Below are 23042 nucleotides of genomic sequence, written 5' to 3' on the forward strand. Positions count from 1 at the left end.
GAATGTATTCATGAGGCTATTTATCATTACATGATCCTTCATACCATGAAGCATAACTCTTGAATTCATAATTCACATTCAAGAGAGAGTTAATAGTAGAGTTCAAGAAAGCCTTTGAGTTCAATTGTGAATCCTTGAGATCAACTATTGATTTGAACTAAGTTTTGAAGAAGTAATTTAGAGAATGAGAAGAGTCGTATACATGAGTTCCATATTGTTATGTAGATCATTGAGTCGAGTTGTTTCATGCCCATAACTCTGCATGAACGTTGTAAGTTGAGTATCTTTCAGAGAAGTGGTATCTTCAAGTTCTAAGCCTTTAAGTGTTGAGTTCCTAAATCCCTTCTGAGAAGTATATTTGAGTCCTTGAGTTGAATATTTCATGCTCATAATTCCGCATGAACATTATAAGTCGAACAGTCTTGAGATGAGAAGTATCTTTGAGTCATTGAGTTGAGTAGTTCATGCTCATAATTCTGCATGAACTCTGAGTTGAACATTCTTGAAATGAGTAATATCATTGAAGTTCTAGAGTTCCAAGTATTGAGATCTATCTATGGTTATTGAAAACCTTGCATCGAGTCATTTACGTCCATAATTCGGCATGAACCATATTTTAAGAAATCTTTTACAAATGTTTCAACTTTGTTTTAAGACTTAAGTTTTGAGTTCAGTTAAGAGTAAAATTGAAGTCCTTTTCTTCAGAGAAGTATATGGGGACTATGTATTCCCAAAGAGATTTAAAATGTTTTTCACATTTAAATAAGAACAGAAACTGAGATTTCCAAGAGCCTTCGGGCTAGTTTTCAGAAAAGAGTAATCGCTTTCTAAATGAAGCAAGAGAGGAAACTGAGATTTCCAAGATAGCTTTTGAGCTAAGATTTTTGAGCACTAATCTCAAATCACAGAAAGAAGTATGTTTTTAAAACATAAAGAGCTAGTATATTTTGGGAGTAGTATTGAGCACCGATATGGGGGAGAGTTCAGATAACTCACATCCTCCATAAACCATGTAGCCATCATAGGTAGAAAAGGGTCATACTTTTTAGATGAATCCTTTTCGCATAGACTAGTGGATCCACTTAGTAGTTCGGGTCCTATACCTGTGGCAAGGTATAAGATGCGCTGGCAACGTGAGGAAGATTGTTGTATCATCACAATAGCTCTTATGTGATGGTTGTCGGTTAGAGAAACACCCACAACAGTACTTTGTATTTTTTATTTACAACAATTTATTTATATTTTCATGTACATCTCAGAGTTATTTGTATCTTTGCATACACACAGAGTTGACATTATGTTTTAAACAACTTTTCTTTATATTGCACTTGTTTTTAAACTGCTCTATATTGAAATGAGTTCAGTTATGTTGAGTTGAGTTGAGCCAGGTAAGTTCTTCAGTTTCTTTCAGATTCTTTTCAAGCTTATGTTATGCTTTAGAATTCCCCTTACATGCTCGTACATTCCACGTACTGAGTCATTGGGCCTGCATCTTCTCATGATGCAGACACATGTATTCAGGATCATCAACAGAAGCTTCGTTGATACATCCAAGAGTTCGAGTTAGCTATGGTGAGCCTCCTTGCTTCCGGAGGATTTCATTTACTTTTCAGTTCAGTCAGGATGTCGTGGGTCTTGTCCCGACTTCCATCTTTATCAGTTAGGGGCTTCATAGATAGTTAGTATAGTTGAGAAGTCTGTATTATTCATTTATTTTATTAAATGTTTTAAAGACTTAAGTTGCCTATTTTATGGCAAGTTGAATATATTATTTTTATTCTAAGTTGTTCATTTGAGTTAAAGTTTCGAAAAGTTTAGTTTATTGAATTTTATTCAGTTTTAAGCTTTTGCATGCTTAAGTTAGTCTTCCGCTTGTAGTCAGCCAGGATGAGGGTTCGCTTGGGGACCAACAATGGTTATTGAGTGCCGGCCACGTCCAGGGTGTAGACTCGGGTCGTGACATTATCATTGGATATGCTACAATAGTAAAACATGTTGATTTATGGTTCATAAGTCCGAACCGTCGGATAGTCAAGTGAAGGGTCTAAACAACCTTGGAAAGAACCAAAGGATAATGTACTTAATAAAGAGATTCAGAGGCGTAGTAAATGTCAATGGACAAATTACTTCCTCCGAGTTTGATTTTTTAACATTTTTCTTGAAAATGAGTCCATATAATCAAAGAAGATATGTCTTTTGTGGACTCATCCTTTTTGGTAAGAGCCTGTCAATAGTAGGATAGATTCAATCTTGAACAACCACACTTGAGAGTTGGTTGATCCTCCTCCAATAAATAAACCTTTGGGTTCAAAGTTGATCTACAAAAGGAAAAGAAAGTTGATGAAACTATTGGCAAATACAAAGCAAGACTTGTTGTCATAGGCTTTAGACAATAAGAAAGTCTTGATTATTTGGACACATAATAGCCACTAACTAGGATTACATCAATTTAGATGTTAATTGCGCTAGTTGCGGTATATGGTCTTCAAATTCGTCAAAATGGGTGTGAAAATATTTTTTTAAATGGAAAATTGGAGGAAGAAATTTATATGGAACAACCCGAGGGCTTTGTGGTTCCTAGTAAAGAAAAGAAATTCTGTTGGCAAATGAACAAGCGCCCAAATAATGACATGAGAAGTTTGACCAAACTATGTTGACAAATGAATTCAAGATTAATGAATGTGATAAATGTTTTTACATTAAATATACTCCAAATCACAAGGTCATTGTTTGTTTTTATGTTGATGACATGTTGATCATCAAAAGAGACATTTCTGATATAAATGCTACTAAGCATATGCTAGAAAGTAACTTCGATATGAAAGACATTAAAGTTACTGATGTGATTGAGAAGGTATTTGACAAGTTCAAGTATTTGGATTTCAATATTCTCAAGACTCCAATAAATATGAGTTTTGTACTTCAAAACAATGAAGGCAAAAGCGACTCACAATTGGATTATGCTAGAGTATTGAGAAGTATGATATATATCATAAAGTGTACGCAATCAAATATAGCATGCGCTATTATTAAACTGAGTTGATTCACTAGTAATCTTAATTAAACTCATTGGATGACAATGAAAAGAGCTTTGGAGTATTTAAAGCATACTTAAAAACTATTGCTTTGCATTATAAGTAATATTCAAGAGTATTGGAAGAATATGGTGATGCAAATTGAATCACCAGATGATCTTAGACATATTTATATGCCTAGAATGCTAATTATGCCCACATTTAAGCTTAGTTTGAAGTCAATATGTGTTATATTATTGTTTTATTGAGTCTTTTGATTGTCTATGATCTAACAAACATGATTAGTTGTGTAGGTGAGCTTAATCCGAGAAACGAGCACGAAAATAGGCAATAGGGAACACAAAGGATTCAAGGAAAAAAGAAGCAAGGAAGAAAGAGGAAGAAAAGAATACCAAGGCAATGTCGTATCCTCTCCGCGTTGCGGAGAGGGGCTCTTAAATAAATTGCGAGAGTTGATATTAGGCAGAGCCCTGCGTGTACTCTCCGTGTCGCGCAGAAGGGTTGTTGTTTTATTCACGAAAGTTGATCTTTAGGCAGGACACTCCGTGGAGTGTCTGCGTCGCGGAAGAGACTAATGTGTTTGGAATCAAAATTTCAAAGCCTCTCTTGTTGCGCCTCGTACTCCCAGTTTTGGCCTTTTCGACTCTAGTATAAATAGGTCATTATTTATTTTATTAAAACATGTTTTTCTGGGTTTTGAAGAACGACGACTTGGGAGAACGTTTTCCCATTTTTAGGGTTCTTTCCAAAACTCTTTTCCTTTCGATCTCTTTATGCTTATTGAACATTGCTTGATTGTATCTTAGATTATGAGTAGCTAAATACCCTAGTTCTATGGCTGTGGCTACATGATGATTGTAATCTATTAAGTTTTCATTGGGTTAATGTCAATTATCATATGAATCTTTCTTATGTTCTTGCTTTTCATATTTCGTGACTGATCACCATTGAAATAAATACATTGTCCAAATTGAACTCGAAAGAGGAATAAGAGGATAAAATGTGGGACATAAGGAACATGATTAATTCTAAATAACCAGGGTTAATTTGTATCTATGATAGGTATATACCTAGAAACCATGCCTGGGTCACTATACATGAAGAAATCGTAATGCTTGGTACTTAATCCATCCTATCCCCGCTCAACGATGTAGTTAGGGTGTTATTTATCGTAGGCGATTAGAGGTCGGAAAACCATGATCATACATTTAACCCTGTGATTCATTGATTCGATAGTTGATAATTACCCATACAAATGATATTGATTGGATGAATCCTGATAAAAGCTGCAGCCCTGGACTTTACCTAATCACTGTTTTTAAACTCTTGAAATTGAATCGTGTTTGTTACATTTTGTTGAATTCTTAGAATTAGGAACTAAATCACTTTTGAAATCTTGATAACACTTGTGCTTAGTTGAAAGTTAGAGAAATTGAGTGATTCTAAGTGTCACGCCCCGAGCCTACACCCTGAGCGGGACCGGCACCTGGAGACCATTTCTGGCCCCAAGCAAACCCTTGGCCTGGCTTTCTTAACTCAGCGGAAACCTAACCCAACAGATTAACTCAATGCAATGCAATATTACAAAACAACTTAACTTATAAAATATGGCCATAAAGGCAACTCGAATCTCAAAATAGAATATTTATATATATACATAGATGAGAGACTCAAAACTAACTGACTGACTGTCTGTCTATGAAGCCTCTAAAATACTGAGATGGATGTTGGGACAGACCCCGCAACATCCTAATAAAACAAAAACTAAGAACACAAAATAATTGAGTCCTCCAGAATGCAAGGAGGCTCACCACTGACTCTGGAGTGCTCAGCCGGATCAACGACGTGCAGGATGCTGATCCGGGGTACCTGTATCTGCATCATAAGACGATGCAGGCCAACTGGCATCAGTATATGGAATGTACGAGTATGCGAGCTGGAAAACTAAGCAACATAGGCTAGAAGGAAATTTGGAAGAAACTGAAAAGTTTACCTTGCTCAACTCAGCTCAACTTGACTGACTTCTTTCAATATAAGACAATTTAAAACAAGTGCGATATAAAGAAAGACTGTTTAAAACATGCGATATAAAGAAAGACTGTTTAAAATACAATGAACTATTGTAATATAAAATACAATAATTTCTGTGTATAAAAATACAATAACTGCTGTGGGAGTTTGTCTAACCGACTACCATCACATAAGAGATATAGTGATGATACAGCGATCGACCTCACGCTGCCAGAGCATCTTATACCCGGCCAAAGGTATAAGACCTGAACTGCCTAATTGATCCACTAGTCTAATATGAAAATGATTCATCTAAAAAGTATGATCCTTTTCTACCCATGGTGGCTAACATGGTTCTATGGGGGCTGTGGGTTCTTTGAACGCTCCCCCAATTCGGTGCTCGATACTACTCCCAAAAATGTACCGGCTCTTATGTTTTTAAAACATATGTCTTCCTGCTGATTGAGATAAATGCTCAAAAAAAACTATCCCGAAGGCTCTTCGGAAATCTCAGTTTCCAACCTTGTTTAAATGTAAAGACATTTCTTTAAAACTTCTTTGGGAATACATAGTTCCCTAATAACTTTGAGAAATGAACTTTAAACTCTTTACTTTACTTGAACTCTTGGCTTGATGTGAAACTCTTAACTTAACATGAAACTCTTAACTTTTGACTTGACTTGAAACTCGAGTCTTAAAAAAATGAAGCTAAAACATTCACTAAAGACTCTTGAAAAACTTTGAAAACTTGCTTTGACTTACTTCACTTCTAAGCTTAACTCTTAACTTCACTTGACTTCTAACTTTACTTGACTTGGAACTAACTCTCCTTGAATTGAATTATGAATTCAAGGGTAATGATTTGTGTTTGGAAGGACCCCATGATGATTAGGAATAATTTAGGACAGCTAAACTTAAGAAGAATTTTGAAATTAAATTCTGAAAACAGAACAGATTTTGTTCACAGAGGGAACACAGCCGCAACGCAGACTTGTTTCCTGAAAGCAGCCTGACTNGCACTCTGCCAGGTGCCAGCCCTCAACTTCAAAGATTTCAGCCCCAATCACTTAGAAACATAAAACCCCTCAACATACAATAGATTCAACTCAAGAACACAACCGGAAACATATCCATCATCAACAAGAACTTCAACAACACAACCAAAAACTTCAACAACCAAAATAAATCTTTTCTTGGAATTAAAAATGAGTTGGTGTGTGGGGGTATGAACCAACCAACACTAAGGATCATAAAATCCCTCAACATACAAGAGATTCAACTAAAAAACACAACCAAATCATGTCCCAAATCAACAAGGGACTTCAACAACACAATTAACAATATCAACAACACAACCAACAACTCCAAACAACACAACCAATTTTTTCTCAATAATAAAACGAGTTTGGTGTGTGGGGGAAAGAATCAACCCATCACTATGAACTCACATACCTATTAAGGATCAACGCCGACGACTTCCACGACGATCTTTGACGGAAACTCCTTGATCTCCTCTTCTTCTTCTCTTCTTTCTCTCTTCTTCTCTTCTTCACTCAAGAACCCTAACTCTTACTCTTTTAAAATGGAACAAAAATGATCCACAATCAACCTAACACAACAATATAACCTCAAAAGAAATGATTTGTGAAAAGACCAAAATGCCCTTAAATTTTCGAACGGACTCCCTGCCAACTGCCCAACTTTCAAAGGGCATAACTCGCTCATAAAAACTCGGAATCGAGCAAACTCGGTGGCGTTGGAAAGATCGTTCCAAGGTCTTTCCAAAAATAACTGGAACTACTCCTGGCTCATCCTAAGCTAGGAGTTATGACTGCTCAAAGTTGGCCAAAAATTCACTGATTTCCACAATTAGCCAAATTTCCAGATTTTGAATTTAGCCAAATTTCCAGATTCTGAACTTAGCCAAATTTCCAAAAATGACTACTTCCAATTTCAAACTTCTTCATATTCATTTTGAATTGTCGGATGTTACACTAAGCGTAAGTCCCTGTGGGTACGATACCCGACTCTTAAAAAGAGCCACTTTAATACTTGAACGACCATGTGCACTTGCGTGTGCGATTTGGATGCAACACCAGGTCAAATGAAGTAAAATCCATGAGTGGATATGTATTTACTCTTGGTGGAGGAGCACTCTCTTGGAAATCTTCCAAACAGAAATGTATCACTCGCTTTAGTATGAAATCTGAGTTTATCACTCTAGATAAGGTCGGTGAAGAAGTTGAATGACTCTGAAATTTCTTGAAAGATTTTTGGCCCAAACCTTTTGCTCCTGTATGTATACACTGTGAGAGTTAATTTGCAATAGGTAGGACATGGAGCATGATGTATAAAGGAAAGCCTCGTCATATATGATGTAGACATAATATAGTTAGAGAACTACTCTCTAGTGCAATTATCATAATTGACTATGTAAAGTCAAAGGATAATGTGTCGGATCCACTTACAAAAGGCCTAACTAGAGAGGGAGTTGATAGATTATCAAAGGGAATGGGACTATGGCCGAGAACAAGTAACTCTACCTAGAAGACTGGAGATCCTAAGATCTAGGTTCAAGGAGATCAAACAAAGTCATTGATGACGGTTCAACATTGTCAAAATATTTTTTATGGTCCATTCTCATGATAAGACAATGTTCAGAAATAAGGATAAAGGCATTAGGACTTTTTAATGGTTTCTAAGTTTGATACAAGGTATATCAAATAGTGTATCTACGGGATAACACATTTAGAAATCACCTATGTAAGTGTGAAGTGTAAGCCGCTTCAAGGAGAATTCGGTAAGGCCAGTTCTCTACGCACTTATAAACCAAGACGTGTTCATGGCTGAAACGAACAAAACAATGAGAACCAAAAGCAGTTCAAGGGTTGATTGTGTGACTTATGTTGTCTAGGTATACACCAATGCTCGAAGGTTCAAAGATATCAAATCTACCGATTGACTGAGTATATCCATATATGTTCACTATGGAAAGTTCAAAGGGAAACTCACTTATCCAGATGCAATCAATCCTTACTTATGAATCATACAGTTTTTCATGCATATGTTTTAACAATAGCCATTCCCTATTCATGTGGGGGATTGTTGAGTTTTAAAGGTGTGGACAGGAAATAAAGGGTTGTGACCGTTTGAAAGGTTATGCCTTTTCCAAAGTGTTGGGACCTTTCTGAAAGTTTGTCTTCTTTCCAAAGAGTTGTGACCTTTACCCTTTGTTGGCTATAAATAGAGAGACTCTCTCATTTTTTCTGCATCAAATTCTTCCCTTCTCTTGCATACATTTCATACAAAATAAAATCGATCGATCGTGTCTGTGTGTGTGATTTGTTGCTGTCATTTTGAGTTCCTTGAAATTATTGAAGTTTGAGGTACCACTACTTCTTTAATGGTTAATCCATTTTAGGAATTAATCTGCAACCTCAGGTACTTGAGGGGATTAAATTTCTTAAGGACACAGTGGAATCTATAGACTGGGATAGTTCTTTGTTTTTTCTTTTCATCTTTTATTATTTCTAATTTGCTAATTTGAATACATGAGATAAGATTTCTTTGCTATACATCAATAAAATACTTACTTTACGTATAAGAAAATTACAGGAAGAAATAAAAATAGCAGATTACCTATAATGTAAATCTGGTAAAATGCTGAATGAGATTGCAAGAAGGAGCAAAGAAGCTATACATGGTCAGTCTACAAGTTTAATAAAAGAGAGAAAGAGTACACGACGGTAACAATTTACAAGCATTTAAAGATATTTTCTATGGGTTGCCTAGTATTTGGTGAATCTCTCAACACAAACACAGTTTGGGCCAAAAATACTAAAATTTCTAACACGTATGATTCTTTAAAATTCACGTGTAGATACAATTTCTGTTACAAAAACATAATGTGTTTGTGGTGAATCAAAATATTTCAAGACATTAAACCTCCTCAATTTACCACAAGTTCTGCATTATAGGCAAACTTTAGAACTTATGCTTGATTGACAACATAAATTGATCTTCCTAGCAAATCTTTCTAAGTTAAAATCATTTTTAAAGATTTTACTAGAGTTTTTGGCTAAAATAATTCCTGAACTATGACTTAAATCTAAAGTACATCCTTGTGTTATATAAGTGAAAAAAAAACATTCTTATAGTATTCAAAAAGTTGCAAGATTCATCCTTCTGTCTATTTTTTTTAAGAATGTGCCAAGTCAAATGAATATATGTACACATGATTAAGTTCGTCAAATTGGGTGACTTTTCTAATTTTTAGAAATTAAGGGCTTAAATCATATTCCGACAAAATATATTCAAATTCTAAATATTCTTTGTAAAAAGTATGGTCAAATACAACTCCAACTTCAAAAATTTCAAATAAAGTAATTATTCTTTTTATTTTCATAACTAAATGCCTACGTAATTTCACTTCCAACATTTTTGTACATTATATAAAATGTAAATTGCATTAAATGTAACGTACCTAGCTATTTTATTAAAGAAAATTTCTAAATAGTTGGGCATAATATTTTTAAAATGAATTTTTTTACACAACCTTTCTAACCATTGAAACCTACAGTCTAAATATTTTCAAGACTTATGTATTGTTACAAGTCAATTTACTTGATGATGCAAAAAAAAAAACAAAAAAACTAACAACACACATAATTTAAATTCTGAGAATGAAAGATTCATTTTCTATCCATATCCTTATTCTTTTTAGGTAGCTTTGATCTTCTTGTCGTGGCTAAGATATGACCAAATTTTTTATTTTTTTTTATTGATTCAATCAATTTCTTAATAAAAATAGACTGAAGGATGATTTTTGTTAGTTTTATATAGTATAAGGATGATTTTTGCTCACTTAGCTAATATAAGAATGTACATTAGATTTGAGTGATTGTTACGAGATGATTTTAGCTAAAAAAAATACGCGAATTTTACTAAGCGGAGATAAAAATTTAAAGAACTAACACTTTGAGGGACACTTGGTGTAATGTCCTTTATTTATTCGTGTTGGATTCTCTATTATTGCTAGACATGTCGCGTCGTAGTCATGGTCCCATTTGCTCAGAAAATTAGCTGATGCGGTGATTTCGGCCTCCTTATTATTACTACATTTTATAGTGACATTTTTTTTCTTTTACATAATGTAGTGATATAATGTATTTTAATAGCAAACTACAAGATACACATATTTGTGTATTTAAAATTTTTAGCCGTGAGTATTCTTTCAATAGAAACAACAATAAATATCTCACATACATATATGTTAATAATTCCCACATCGAAAAAAGAATGAAAATTTGATCTCCTTATATGGACTTGGACAGTCCTTTTCTCGTAAACTAGCTTTTGGGGTCGAGTTAGACCCAAAATCTATCTTTGATATTCTTGTCTTTTTGCTCAACATGTCTTCACATATATAGACACTTTGAGCCACTTTACAGCGATCTACAATAATTCATCTCTTTTGCTACTTTTTAGGATTGGAAATACCAAAATCAGATTGCAAATTTCTAAGTTGGTTTCACTTGTTAATCTGTAAGTAACTTCTCCATGACTCCCCTTTTCGTTTCCTTTAAACAATTAATTACTACAATTAAATGTTTTCCTTCTCAAAATAATCTTGTTTTTATTTCAATTTAATATGTATAACTATTCTCTTTTCTTTTACTTTTTAACTAATTTGATAATGATTGTTATTGACAAATTTAGTCATAATATGGAAACTCACTCAGTTTATTAGTTTTTGAATCAATTTATCATTCGTTGTTGTTATTTTAAGGTTATGATCAGTTTCTTTACTAGTAAGAGATGCATGGTGTTAAAGGACAACAAGTTTGAATAAGAAAATAAATAAATAATACAAGTACGAATAATAATTAATGAAAAATGAATGCAAAAATGTTACATAACTGCTTTTTATGGCTTAAGTTTTAGCTCAATTGGCATTCCAGGAGGGAATGAATTTTAATAGGAAACAATTTATTTATTGTTAGTGAAAAATTACAAGATAACAAAAATATAAGATTACAATTGAAAATAAAATGAAGAAATAAAAATCTCTTCAGGCTGAGGCGCGGATATCTCGCTCTCTTTAAAGAGATTCATGCCCACTGCAGCAAATGGTTTCACTGGTCCAGCAGTAGTCCTCTTGACTTGTCCCCTCCAGGATACAACAACCTTAACACAAAGTATAACTCAACAACTCTGGACAAGAGTTGAGAAGTTCTACAAAAAGAACACCTCCCTTCGACTAATAAGAACTCTCTTTTTTTGACAAACTTTATACAGTCTATATTTTCTTGTGTGTTGTGTGTAACAAACCAAATGAAGACCACCACTATTTATACTAGAAGAAGTCTTCCTAGCAATGAGTTAGGAAGATAAATGGTGTAGTAAATAGTGAAGATAATGGCCTTAAGAGTTACATAGGTTACAAGGTATAATAATAAAGTGAGTGCATCCAATGCCATGCTAACGGGCAGAATGAAGAGTTGCACAAGGGCACAATAATGTGCACCAAATGAAAATGTCAGAAACGGCATTTTACATTTGTTGCATAATTGAAATGCATATGGCATGGAGTAATTAATGCAGTAATGTGTCACGACCTGAGTTTACACCCTGGACGTGGCCGGCACTCGAAGACCATTGTTGGTCCCCAAGTGAACCCTTATCCTGGCTGACTACAAGCGGAAGACTAACTCAAACATGCAAAAGCTTAAAACTGAAATAAAAGTTCATAAAACTTACATACAAATTTTAAATCCAAAGAAAACTCCGTATAATAAAATATATACAACTCGCCATGAAAAGACAACTTTAGTCTTTAAAACATTTATAAAATAAATGATACAGACTTCTCAACTATACCGACTATCTATGAAGCCTCTAACTATTAAAGATGGAAGTCGGGACAAGACCCACGACATCCAAACAACTGATATAACTGAAAGGTAAATGAAATCCTCCGGAAACAAGGAGGCTCACCATAGCTAACTCGAACTCCCGGATGTATCAACAAAGCTCCTGTTGATGATCCTGAATACCTATGTTTGCATCATGAGAAGATGCAGGCCAAATGACTCAGTACGTGGAATGTAGCATGTAAGGGGAATTCTAAAACATAAACATAAGCTTGAAACTTGATAAAGAGGAAACATACTTACCTCTTTTCAAACTTACTCAACTCAAGGAATACTCAAAGATACTCAAAATTACTCAAACTTACTCAACTCAGTAGTACTCAAGGATAAGATACTCAACTCAAAGATATGTTATTTGACTCTGGGTACTCAACTCTGGATACTCAACTCAATATGATTGAACTCATTTCAATATAAAACAATTTAAAATAAGTGCAATATAAAGAAACAAACTATTTAAAAACATGTTGTAAACTCTGTGTGCATGCAAAGATACAACAAACTCTGAAATGTATGTAAAAATACAATAAGCTGATGTATATAAAATACAATAACTTATGTGGGAGTTTCTCTAACCGACAACCATCACATAAGAGATATTGTGATGATACAATGATTTTCCTCACGCTGCCAGCGCATCCTATACCCGGCCAAAGGTATAGGATCTGAACTACTAAGTGGATCCACTAGTCTATTATGAAAAGGATTCATCTAAAAAGTATGACCCTTTTCTACCCATGGTGGCTACATGGTTTATGAGGGCTGTGAGTTGTCTGAACTCTACCCCATATCGGTGCTCAATACTACTCTCAAAATATACTAGCTCTTTATGTTTTAAAAACATACTTCTTTCTGTGATTTGAGATTAGTGCTCAAAAACTTAGCTCAAAGGCTATCTTGGAAATCTCAGTTTTCCTGCTTGCTTCATTTAGAAAGCTATTACTCTTTTCTGAAAACTAGCCCGAAAGCTCTTTGGAAATCTCAGTTTCTGTTCTTATTTAAATGTGAAAACATTTATAAACTCTTTGGAAATACTTAGTCCCCATATACTTTTGAATAAAAGGACTTCAAACTTTACTCTTTACTCTTTATTGAACTCAAAGCTTTAAGTCTTAAAACAAAGTTTAAACATTTGTAAAAGACTTCTTAAAATATGGTTCATGCCGATTTATGGACATGAACGACTCAATGAAAGGTTTTCAATAACCATAGATAGAACTCAATACTAGGAACTCAAGAACTTAAATGATACTACTCATTTAAAGAATGTTCAACTCAGAGGGTTCATGCAGAATTTATGAACATGAACTACGCAACTCAAGGACTCAAAGATACTTCTCGTCTCAAAACTGCTCGACTTATAGGGTTCATGCAGAACTATGGACATGAATAACCCAACTGAAGGACTTCATGGGTAACATGTAATAGTCCCTTGATAAGGAATGTAATCTCAAATGGGTTAGAAACTCAATACTTAAGACTTAGGACATAGAGATATTACTCCTCTCATAGATACTCAACTTATGAAGTTCATGCGGAATTTATGGGCATGAACGACTTAACTCGTAGGTCTACATAGCATTATGGAACTCATGTATACGACTCTTCTTATTCTCTGACTTACTTCCTCAAAACTTAGTTCAAATCAATAGTTGATCTCAAAGGATTCACAATTGAACTCAAGGACTTTCTTGAACTCTACTCTTAACTCTTTCTTGAATTTGAATTATGAATTCAAGAGTTATGATTCATGATATGAAGGATCTCAATAAAAATATAGAAATTCGATAATTAGAAGTAGAACTTTTAAAAGAAACATGAACTCAAGAACTCAAAATCAACTTGTCTCGACAATACTCAAATCTAGGGGTAGAATCCTAGATATATCTTTTACTGATCTGAGGATAGATGTAGGGCGTGAGGATGAACTAGTCCAACACTATGATAGTTTTACATACCTGGAAGAACAAGGTTCTTGAAGAATCTTGAATTATCTTGGAGAAGAACTTGATTAGAAGCCTTGAAACCCTAGCTTGAAGGTAAACAATCAAGAAAACCTTTCTTGAGATTCTCGAGTTAGTTTCTTGAAATCTCTATGACCAAAAAATATGATTTTTATGAGTGAAGATAAATCTGATTGTTTTGAGCTTTTTATTTGTCAAGAAATTCGTTAATGGTTTTATTGGAGATAAAAAGACAAAAACGATTATTTTCAGTATATTCCCGTCGGCTAATACGTAACAGCACTGTATAAGTTACTAAAATAGTCATAACTTTTTATTCAGGTATTGGATTGACGTGAAATTGGTGGGGTTGGAAAGTAGATTCAANGATAAATCTGATTGTTTTGAGCTTTTTATTTGTCAAGAAATTCGTTGATGATTTTATTGGAGGTAAAAAGACAAAAACGATTATTTTCAATATATTCCCGTCGGCTAATACGTAACAGCACAGTATAAGTTACTAAAATAGTCATAACTTTTTATTCAGATATTGGATTGACGTGAAATTGATGGGGTTGGAAAGTAGATTCAATTACCTTTAATTGGATAGGTTATGGCTCACGTAACTCTTAATATTCTAAGAGATATGGTCGTTTAAAGTTGACCCAAGCAAAATCTTACATCAAAACTTAATGAAACTTCAAGAACACTTATCAAGAACTCATCAAGAACTCTAATCTTTAAATTTCAAGAACGAAATTATGCTGAATAAATCATGATTGGTGTGTGGGTGAAAGAAACTAACACTATGGAAGCTTACATACCTCTTACTCTCTTAGGGATCAAACCCATGGCGAAAATCCGCAACAAGATGCAAGAATCTCAACGAACGCTTGATCCTCTCCTCTTTTCTCTTCTTTTTCTCTTCTTCTTTTCTCTTCTTTTCTCTCAACTAAAACCCTAGGCGTAAACTAGGATTATAAAACTGAACCTAATCAGATTATACCCTTAAAATATTACTAAAGACAAATTAAATCTGATTGGGTAAGGAAAAGACCAAAATACCCCTCACTATTTTCGGCTAACTTTCCTTAACTAGACAGCCTAACTTCAAAAGGCCATATCTCACTCACCCGACCTCGAAACTGAGAAAACTCGGTGGCGTTGGAAAGATAATTCAAAGACCTTTCATTGGGTACCTTGTAGCCCACCTAACTCATCCTGCACTGAAAGTTATGGTCTTTTGAAGTCAACCCAAAACTCATACTTAAGCATAACTTGCAAAATTTCAGATTTTGCTATTTCCAATTTAATTCTTTTTCGAACTCAAGGTGCTACATCTAGTGAACTTAAGACTTGTTAAATTTTAATTCCTCGGTAAAATCCTACTCACAACGAAGGATGGTTCAAGTCTTAGCTCAAAAATTTTCTGGGGTGTTATCTAATGCATATGTCAGTTAAATACCACTAACGGGCAGCCAAACTAATTACCCATTCCTTCCAATGTTTTACAACATATTTCACTAAGGCAGAATAAGCCTGGGACTTTATGAGAAATTTAATAATAAATTAAATATAAAAAATGCTCAAAAGACCAACATATATAATTCAAGAAGATAATCAGTTCACTCATAATTTATAATTTAATTATGAAAGTCGTAAAACATCGATTGTTAGGGCCCGCTTGGCCATGCGATATGGTATCATGATATGGAATCATGATATGATATCATACTATTGAATTATGAGATGAAATTGAATTGTTTGGACATGCGATATGAATTTTTGTTGTTGTATATTTTCTCATAAACATAAGTATCCATAAGTTGTAAAACTGTTAAAATAGCCTCAATTGTTTATTCAATCTTACCAAATAAACAAAAAATTATAAAATCGCATAATAAATTATTACAAAGCTATTTATTCCCACTTAAGTAACTATTTCATCTAACTTTAATTCAATAAAAAAATTTAAACATAAATTGTAGTGTACTTGTCTTTAATATAATCCTCCCACATAGTACGAACAATTTCCTCACGTTGAACTTGCATTTCTCGATCATGTGACCGAGAAGACGAACCAACATTGTTACTTTGAGTTGTATTAAATACAAAACGGTAGAAGTAATAAATTAGGTGTTGGAGTAAATGAAGAGAACAAATTTATTACTCAACAATTGGTTGTTGTGACTTAAAGTGACTATATGTTGGTGAGAATAATAAATTTTAAAAAGTAATGATGTGATTATAAATTCTATTCACATATGAAATAAATGGTTAGTAGATATAAATGTGGGGTTGTTTTAACAAAATATAAACTTGTGGATTGATTTTTGTATTAAAAATATCTTAAATCATGATATGGAATACCCATATCATGGTTTTTGGAGAATATGGAATCACGTCTCATGATATGAAATCATGAAATGGAATCAACGTAAAATCACATGTCCAAATGTTGATTCCAGTTCACGATTCCATATCAATGGTATCGCATGGCCAAACGCCTACTAAGTATAGTTTCAAATATTACAACAAACCTCCCTACTTTTATTAGTGTCATGAAACTATTCGTTAATTTTATTTTAATAATGACTATGGTTAAGTCTTAAATAAATTGGAGTCAACTATATGAATTCACTGATCATGTTACTCCATTCAAACTAATCTCAATATAAAGAAAATAAAGATAAAAATTATAATGACAACTTGTCCATTATTTGGTTATGAATATACTAAACACGCTTCTTTTGAGCCAATGGTCTATCGAAAACGACATTTCTACCCCCACGAAGGTAGAGGTGTGGTCTGTGTACATCTTATCCTCCTAGATCCCACTTGTGAAATTACACTGGATATGTGATAATGATACTAAACACAATAAGGAAAATTTTGTGTCATATTTGAAACCACAAGAGAGTTATGTATGACAAATCAAAACCTCAAGGGAAGTTTGTGAACTTTTCCATAACATGAAATGGTGCAGAAGGTGTTGAAAGACATAGACATAATATTGTTGCTCTTAATTGATAAAACTAATATCTCTTGATTTTGGTGAACTTGCAGGAATTTTATACTAATTTATATGGAGATGGCACATAATGATATTGAGGATATGTTAGATTATCTAAAAAGGATCAAGAGTCGAGGTGATTCAAACAGTGTCAAGATTGATCAAATTGACATACTTGAAGTGGAGCTAAGATTTTTGAGAACCTTTATCAAGTACAATCATGTTCTTTTGCCTGATTCGTTAGACAGCATTAAAAATAAGTCCAAATTGATTGCGGAAATGATTCACTCCGTTTTTGGTGGAATTCCATATGGAAGCAAAACTAACATTAATGTGGAAAGTCTAGTGTTGCAGTTGCTGGAATTCATTGAAGGTAATACTGGTTTTATAAGGTACAATAATGAGTTGAATGATTCCTATCTTTCGGAATACATGGATTACCTCGGCAATTTTCTTAATGATGTGCTGAAGTACCTGGGATTGCATATGTCTTACCCTTATTTAACAGATGAACACTTCCTTAAGTTGAAGCGATCTTCAAAGCAAGTGCAAATCATTCAAAAGAAAATGAGATTTTTGAGATACTTATATGTCACAGAGATAAAGGGTTACGTTGACCATGAAAAGCTGGAAGGTCTGGACACCCGAATTCTATTCATGGCTGACAATGTGGGACAATTCTGTTATGCTCTTTGGGTTTATAAGGATAAAAATGATACAGATTCAGATTCAAATGAAGTTGATATAGATGAGGATGAGGACGAAGATGATCTCTGGTATAAACCTCCTTATGTATTATCCCTGATTGTGCTAGTGGAGATGCAAATAAAGAAGATTTTTCTCGGTGAACTAAAGACTTCAAAATTTAGTCAAGCAAGAACTTTCAAGGACAAGACATTACCAAAAGGATTTTCACATCATCTCCACAGTATGCTGGTGAATCTCAGTAACAAAGAGCTTGAGAACTTCCCTAATATTGTCTCTGCTCAAAATATTGATGTGGCAATAGAGTTCTTGTCTTTTTTTCTTGTGGATGTGTCAAATAGTGTTTTTTATGGTAAAAAGTTGAATGAGGTCTTGGAAAAGGTTGGAGCTATAGCGGGTGATATTCTTTATGTAATTCAAAAGCTTCTTCCTAGCTCTATAAACAAAGATGACACTAGCAAAGTAGATGTCTGCTCAATACATATATTGGAGAAAACTAAAGATCTAGTGGAGAGGTACTACAAATCCTTAAAATTCACTTCATCTCAGTTTCCCACCGTTTGTGGATTGAGCTTTCTGGATTCTCTTTTGAGGAAATTGAATAAGATATTGAAATCGGAATCAGGTTTAGATTTCATGATTAAAACTCGTAGTGGTATCATAGAGAAAGAGTTGTCGTCTCTTATATCCATTTTAGAGAAGGAGTTGTCATCTCTATCATCCATAATCAGAGATGTCGCAAAGGTGCACCATGAACATGAAATTCTCAAATATCTTCAGAGTCGTACTATAAATTTGGCATATGAAGCTGAAGGTGCCATTGACTCTGTTCTTGCCCAGTGTAATGCTTTTTGGCATATTTTTTGCTCTCTTCCTACAATTGTAAAAGAGATCAAACATATTAGAGCAGAGGTTTCCAAGATGTGGTCAGAGGACTTAGCTAATCAGTCATGCTATGTGGTAGATCCATCTAATCATCTGCCAACACAACGTAACAATCTTGTGAATGACGAGGAGATAGTTGGTTTTGAAGATGAAGCAGAAAAAATAGTTCAATATCTGATTCGAGGTACAAATGAGTTAGATGTCATCCCGATTGTAGGTATGGGGGGACAAGGGAAAACAACCATAGCTAGAAAAGTGTACAAGAGTGACATGATTGTTTTTCACTTTGATCGTCTAGCGTGGTGTTGCATTTCCCAGACATATAATCAGATAGATCTATTAAAACAGATCTACCATCAAGTTCCCAGTTACGAGGACAATGTCTGCAAGGATGATGAACTTGCTGACATGTTGAGGAAAAGATTAATGGGCAGGAGGTATCTTATTGTCTTGGATGATATGTGGAGTGTTAAGGCATGGGATGATTTAAGATTCTCTTTCCCAGATGATGAAAATAGAAGTAGAATAATTGTAACAACCCGACTTGAGAAAGTGGCTAGGCAGATCAAGCACCATACTGAACCTCATTTCCTTCCATTCCTCACACCAGAAGAAAGCTGTGAATTATTATGGAAAAAAGTGTTCCAAAATGAAGGTCCCCGCCTTGAACTATACAATGTGAGTCTAGCAGTTGCAGAAAGGTGCAAGGGACTGCCTCTGGTGATTGTCTTGGTTGCTGGAATTATCAAAAGGAAGAAAACGGACGCCTCTTGGTGGCATGAGGTTAACAATTTTCTGCTTTCCTATCTTGGCGAGTCTGAAGAATATAGTTTTTCGACTATGCAGCTAAGTTATGATAACTTACCAGATTATTTAAGACCTTGTCTTCTTTACATGGGGATGTTCCAGGAGGATGCCAGAATTCCTGTGTCTAAATTGATACGTTTATGGATTGCTGAAGGCTTGGTGCAGAATATTGAATCTGGGAGATTGGAAGAGGCAGCAGAAGGTTACTTGATGGATCTCATTAGCAGTAATGTGGTAATGATTTCAAAGAGAAGATATAGCGGTAAAGTCATATACTGCCAGGTTCATGATATAGTGCTTCACTTTTGCTTGGAGAGGAGTAGAGAAGAAAAGTTTATGCTGGCGGTGAAGAGAAATCGTAGCCAATTTAAACCTTCTGATTGGAACGAAAATAGACTGAGCTTCAAATCCACTTGTGATATATCCAAGTATGACCAGCTGGGATACAAAACACAGAAGCCCTTCCATCGACATTTGAGGTCACTGATAATAATCAATGATTTACATTGGAATCCCTTCCCTCAGATTAGTAAATTGGGACTCCTTAAGGTCTTGGATTTGAGTTCCAACAGAGTGGATCATTTGTCGTTGGCTACATTGAATCCACTAATTCACCTTAAGTACCTCTCAGTTTCCATATTTGAATTCTATTTCCATCCAGAATCACATATGCGCCATCTAGAAACTATCATAGTGAAGGGAAATGGTCGTCCTGTATTGTTGCCAGCAACATTTTGGAAAATGGAAAGGTTAAGGCATATTGAGTGTTATGCTTCTTTTGATTTGAAAAATAATAAGCAGTGGATCTTTAAAGAATCCTGTAAATTGGAAAATTTGAGGAAATTAAGTAAAGTCGAATTTCAAATTGATGATGCTGATTGCATGGATGTGTTGTTTCAGAAATGTCCTAATCTTCATGAACTTGGGATTAGTATTTTTAGTGATGACTGGAATTCTGCTGATATTTGTACTTCCGGTCCCAATTTGGAGAGTCTTAGCCAGCTTCAATTACTTAACCTTTGCTTTCGTGGTGGCAACATTATTGTAACCGAATTACACCTGCCTTCAAATCTAAAGGAGTTGGTACTTGAAGTGCCTCATATATTAAACGTGGGATCCTTGATTGCGGGACTACCATGTCTGGAGTATCTCCAATTGATGGATTGGAGACGTGAGTCAGGAGAGTTGTGCCTCGGAGATATCACATTTAATAAACTTAAGTTCTTGAAACTGGTGGAGTTAAATATCTCAAGGTGGGAAGCCTCAGAGGCATCTTTTCCCCAGCTTGAGACACTTGTTATAAAAAGGTGTTACCAGCTCGAGGAGATCCCCCTTAGCTTTGCAGATATTCCAACACTGGAACAAATTAAGTTGATTGCATGCTATAATAAATCTCTGAAGGCTTCAGCTGTGAAAATTAAGGAAGAAGTTAGAGATTTACAAGGAAGCGACCATCTTAATCTCATTATTGAAGTAAGTCGAAACAAATTCCTATGTGTTTTTTTTTTTATGCGTATCCACATGCATCTAATTTGCAAACGATATGTTTCAATACAGGATTGAGTCAAGTGTTTGGCACAACAAACAACATGGTATCGCAATATTCTATGGAAAGACTCATCTCAGCCAAACAAATCATAACCTTAGACCGGTTAAATTTGAAGTTATCTTGGAAGCTTTTATTTGGAATAAGGTACAACAAATACTTCTTTTAATTACTAGAGGAATAAAAATAATCTTTGGGACTCTGCATTGCAATAACTAAAGATTTGCGATCCCACTGAATTGCATACCAGCATCTTGGTAATTAAAGAATTTGCTAGTCATACTTATAAATGTTCTGAGTAGATCCAATATAGATTTAACTTTTTTTATTTATAAGTATCGTCATAGTTGCTTAGTTCATCTGTCCATCAGCTGATTAATTTGCTAATTAGTACTTGCAGTGTTAGCAAGATCAGAAGCTAATAAATTTGTTCTTGCCATTCATGGATTATTAAGACACTGCAATTTGTGAACTATAACATATAATTTAGTATGACAGGAAATGAAATAAGAGATGGAAAATGATTAAACTGAAAACTGTAAGATGATGCTGATTGATTAATTTGTTCTGAGAAAATGAGCAGCAAAGACAATTATGGCCAAACATGCAAAGTGAAAAAAGTGATAACTAAAGAATAAAGATCAGATAGCCTTTCTTAGAATAAAACAATTCTAAGCATAGGCATCAGATTTTTGATGGCGATAAGCTTTCCGGCCTTATAAAAAGCCAACTTCTCCTTGATTTCCTCATCCTTGAGCGTGAAATCTCCCAGAGTATAGTATGTGCTAGTCACTTAAAGAGATGGAACCACCATCATCTGACTGGAGCATCAAACATGTGTAGTCTTGATTGGAGCGCAATAAGAAAGAAATGACATATATAGCTTAGGGCTTCTCACACACTCAGTTATTTGATTACTCATTTAATTAGTGACGGATTTACATAGATGTAACATCCTTCCTATTGCATTGCTCCCTGTATTTTTCACATTGTTCCTAATGTCAATGTGAGGTTTAGTTTTGTTTGGCAAACAAATCAAGGTTAATGAAACAAGAGGAGGATCCAGAAAGCCATAATGACTTTGTTTTATTTCATTGTTGTGTTCGATAGAGAGGAAGTTATTCATGCATGTAAAATGTGCTTTTATGCTGTATCCATTTGCTTAATTATCATTTTAATCAAACATTCCAACATACGCTTTGGAGACATTTTAAAAGTTTTATGCATTAGAAATTCTTGTATTGAGACTTGGTAAAAAGAAATGTGAAGGTCATTTGATTATTATGTCGTTCATCACAATAAGCTCTTCCTTTTCAAATGCTGCAAGTTTTCATTTTTCTTGCCATAAAAGAGGACAAACAGTATCATCATCATTGATGCAAAAACGTTTCTTCATGATCTTCCTGAGCTTGACAATGTCTTTTCACCACAAGATCACTTTTTGGAGCATCGGAAACATGTTCCTTGTTGGCGGTAGTACATGTGGAATTCATAAGTTTTTAAGTGTAAAATTATGCAAGCTGGGGATATAGTATTTATTGAAGCATTTAAAAGACTATTCGACTTGTATCCATGACATTGTGAAGTTCTGATGAAAAGCAGCTGCCCTTTTAGTCGTCTCCTCTACCACCTATCATAGCATATGCAGCAATTACTTGGATATGTGAGATTTGTCATTGCTCATTTAGGATTTCATCCAGAGCAACCTACCTCATCCCTCAGCCAGGGAGATGACCTTTCTTTACAGTCTACTCACCAAGCTTTGTGTGTGCTTACGCTGTATAATCATCAATCTTTCACAAGCAAGGAAATCTTGTAGATACAGAAAGAATCAACAGAAACCTACAAATACTTCAAAGTAGTCACCCTGCTTTTAGCATCTTTGGATGACTCCAGGGCCCAACTAAGTGACAAAGCAATAGACTTGGCTCTGGAAGCAAGAAGCTTGATTAGTAAATATCTTAAATCTTAGTCCTTTTCTCTAGTTTGTTTCCGTATTGACCCATTCTGACTCACCATTGGTGTATGGCAGTCGGGTTTTGAAGAAGATGATATATTTTGCAATGATTTTGGTGTTGTTTGTGAACTTGTTGGGACAAAATCTTTTACTTTTTTTTTATCATATGTGTTACCTAAGCATTCAGTAAGAAGCCTGACATTAGTAGA

The 23042-nt window shown here is 34.6% G+C and overlaps 1 protein-coding gene across 1 annotated transcript; it reads left to right on the forward strand.

Annotated features, from left to right (window-relative positions):
- The first annotated feature begins 10542 nt into the window (after positions 1-10542).
- LOC125853260 (putative late blight resistance protein homolog R1A-3) lies at positions 10543-23032 on the forward strand. The gene is made up of 3 exons (XM_049532929.1): positions 10543-10589; positions 16987-20803; positions 20888-23032. The coding sequence occupies exons 2-3, from the start codon at positions 17006-17008 to the stop codon at positions 20891-20893; spliced, it is 3804 nt and encodes a 1267-aa protein (XP_049388886.1). The 5' UTR covers positions 10543-10589; positions 16987-17005; the 3' UTR covers positions 20894-23032.
- The last annotated feature ends 10 nt before the right edge of the window (positions 23033-23042 follow it).

The sequence above is a fragment of the Solanum stenotomum genome, chromosome 1 (genome assembly GCF_019186545.1).
Source record: "Solanum stenotomum isolate F172 chromosome 1, ASM1918654v1, whole genome shotgun sequence".
NCBI classification, from domain to species: domain Eukaryota; kingdom Viridiplantae; phylum Streptophyta; class Magnoliopsida; order Solanales; family Solanaceae; genus Solanum; species Solanum stenotomum.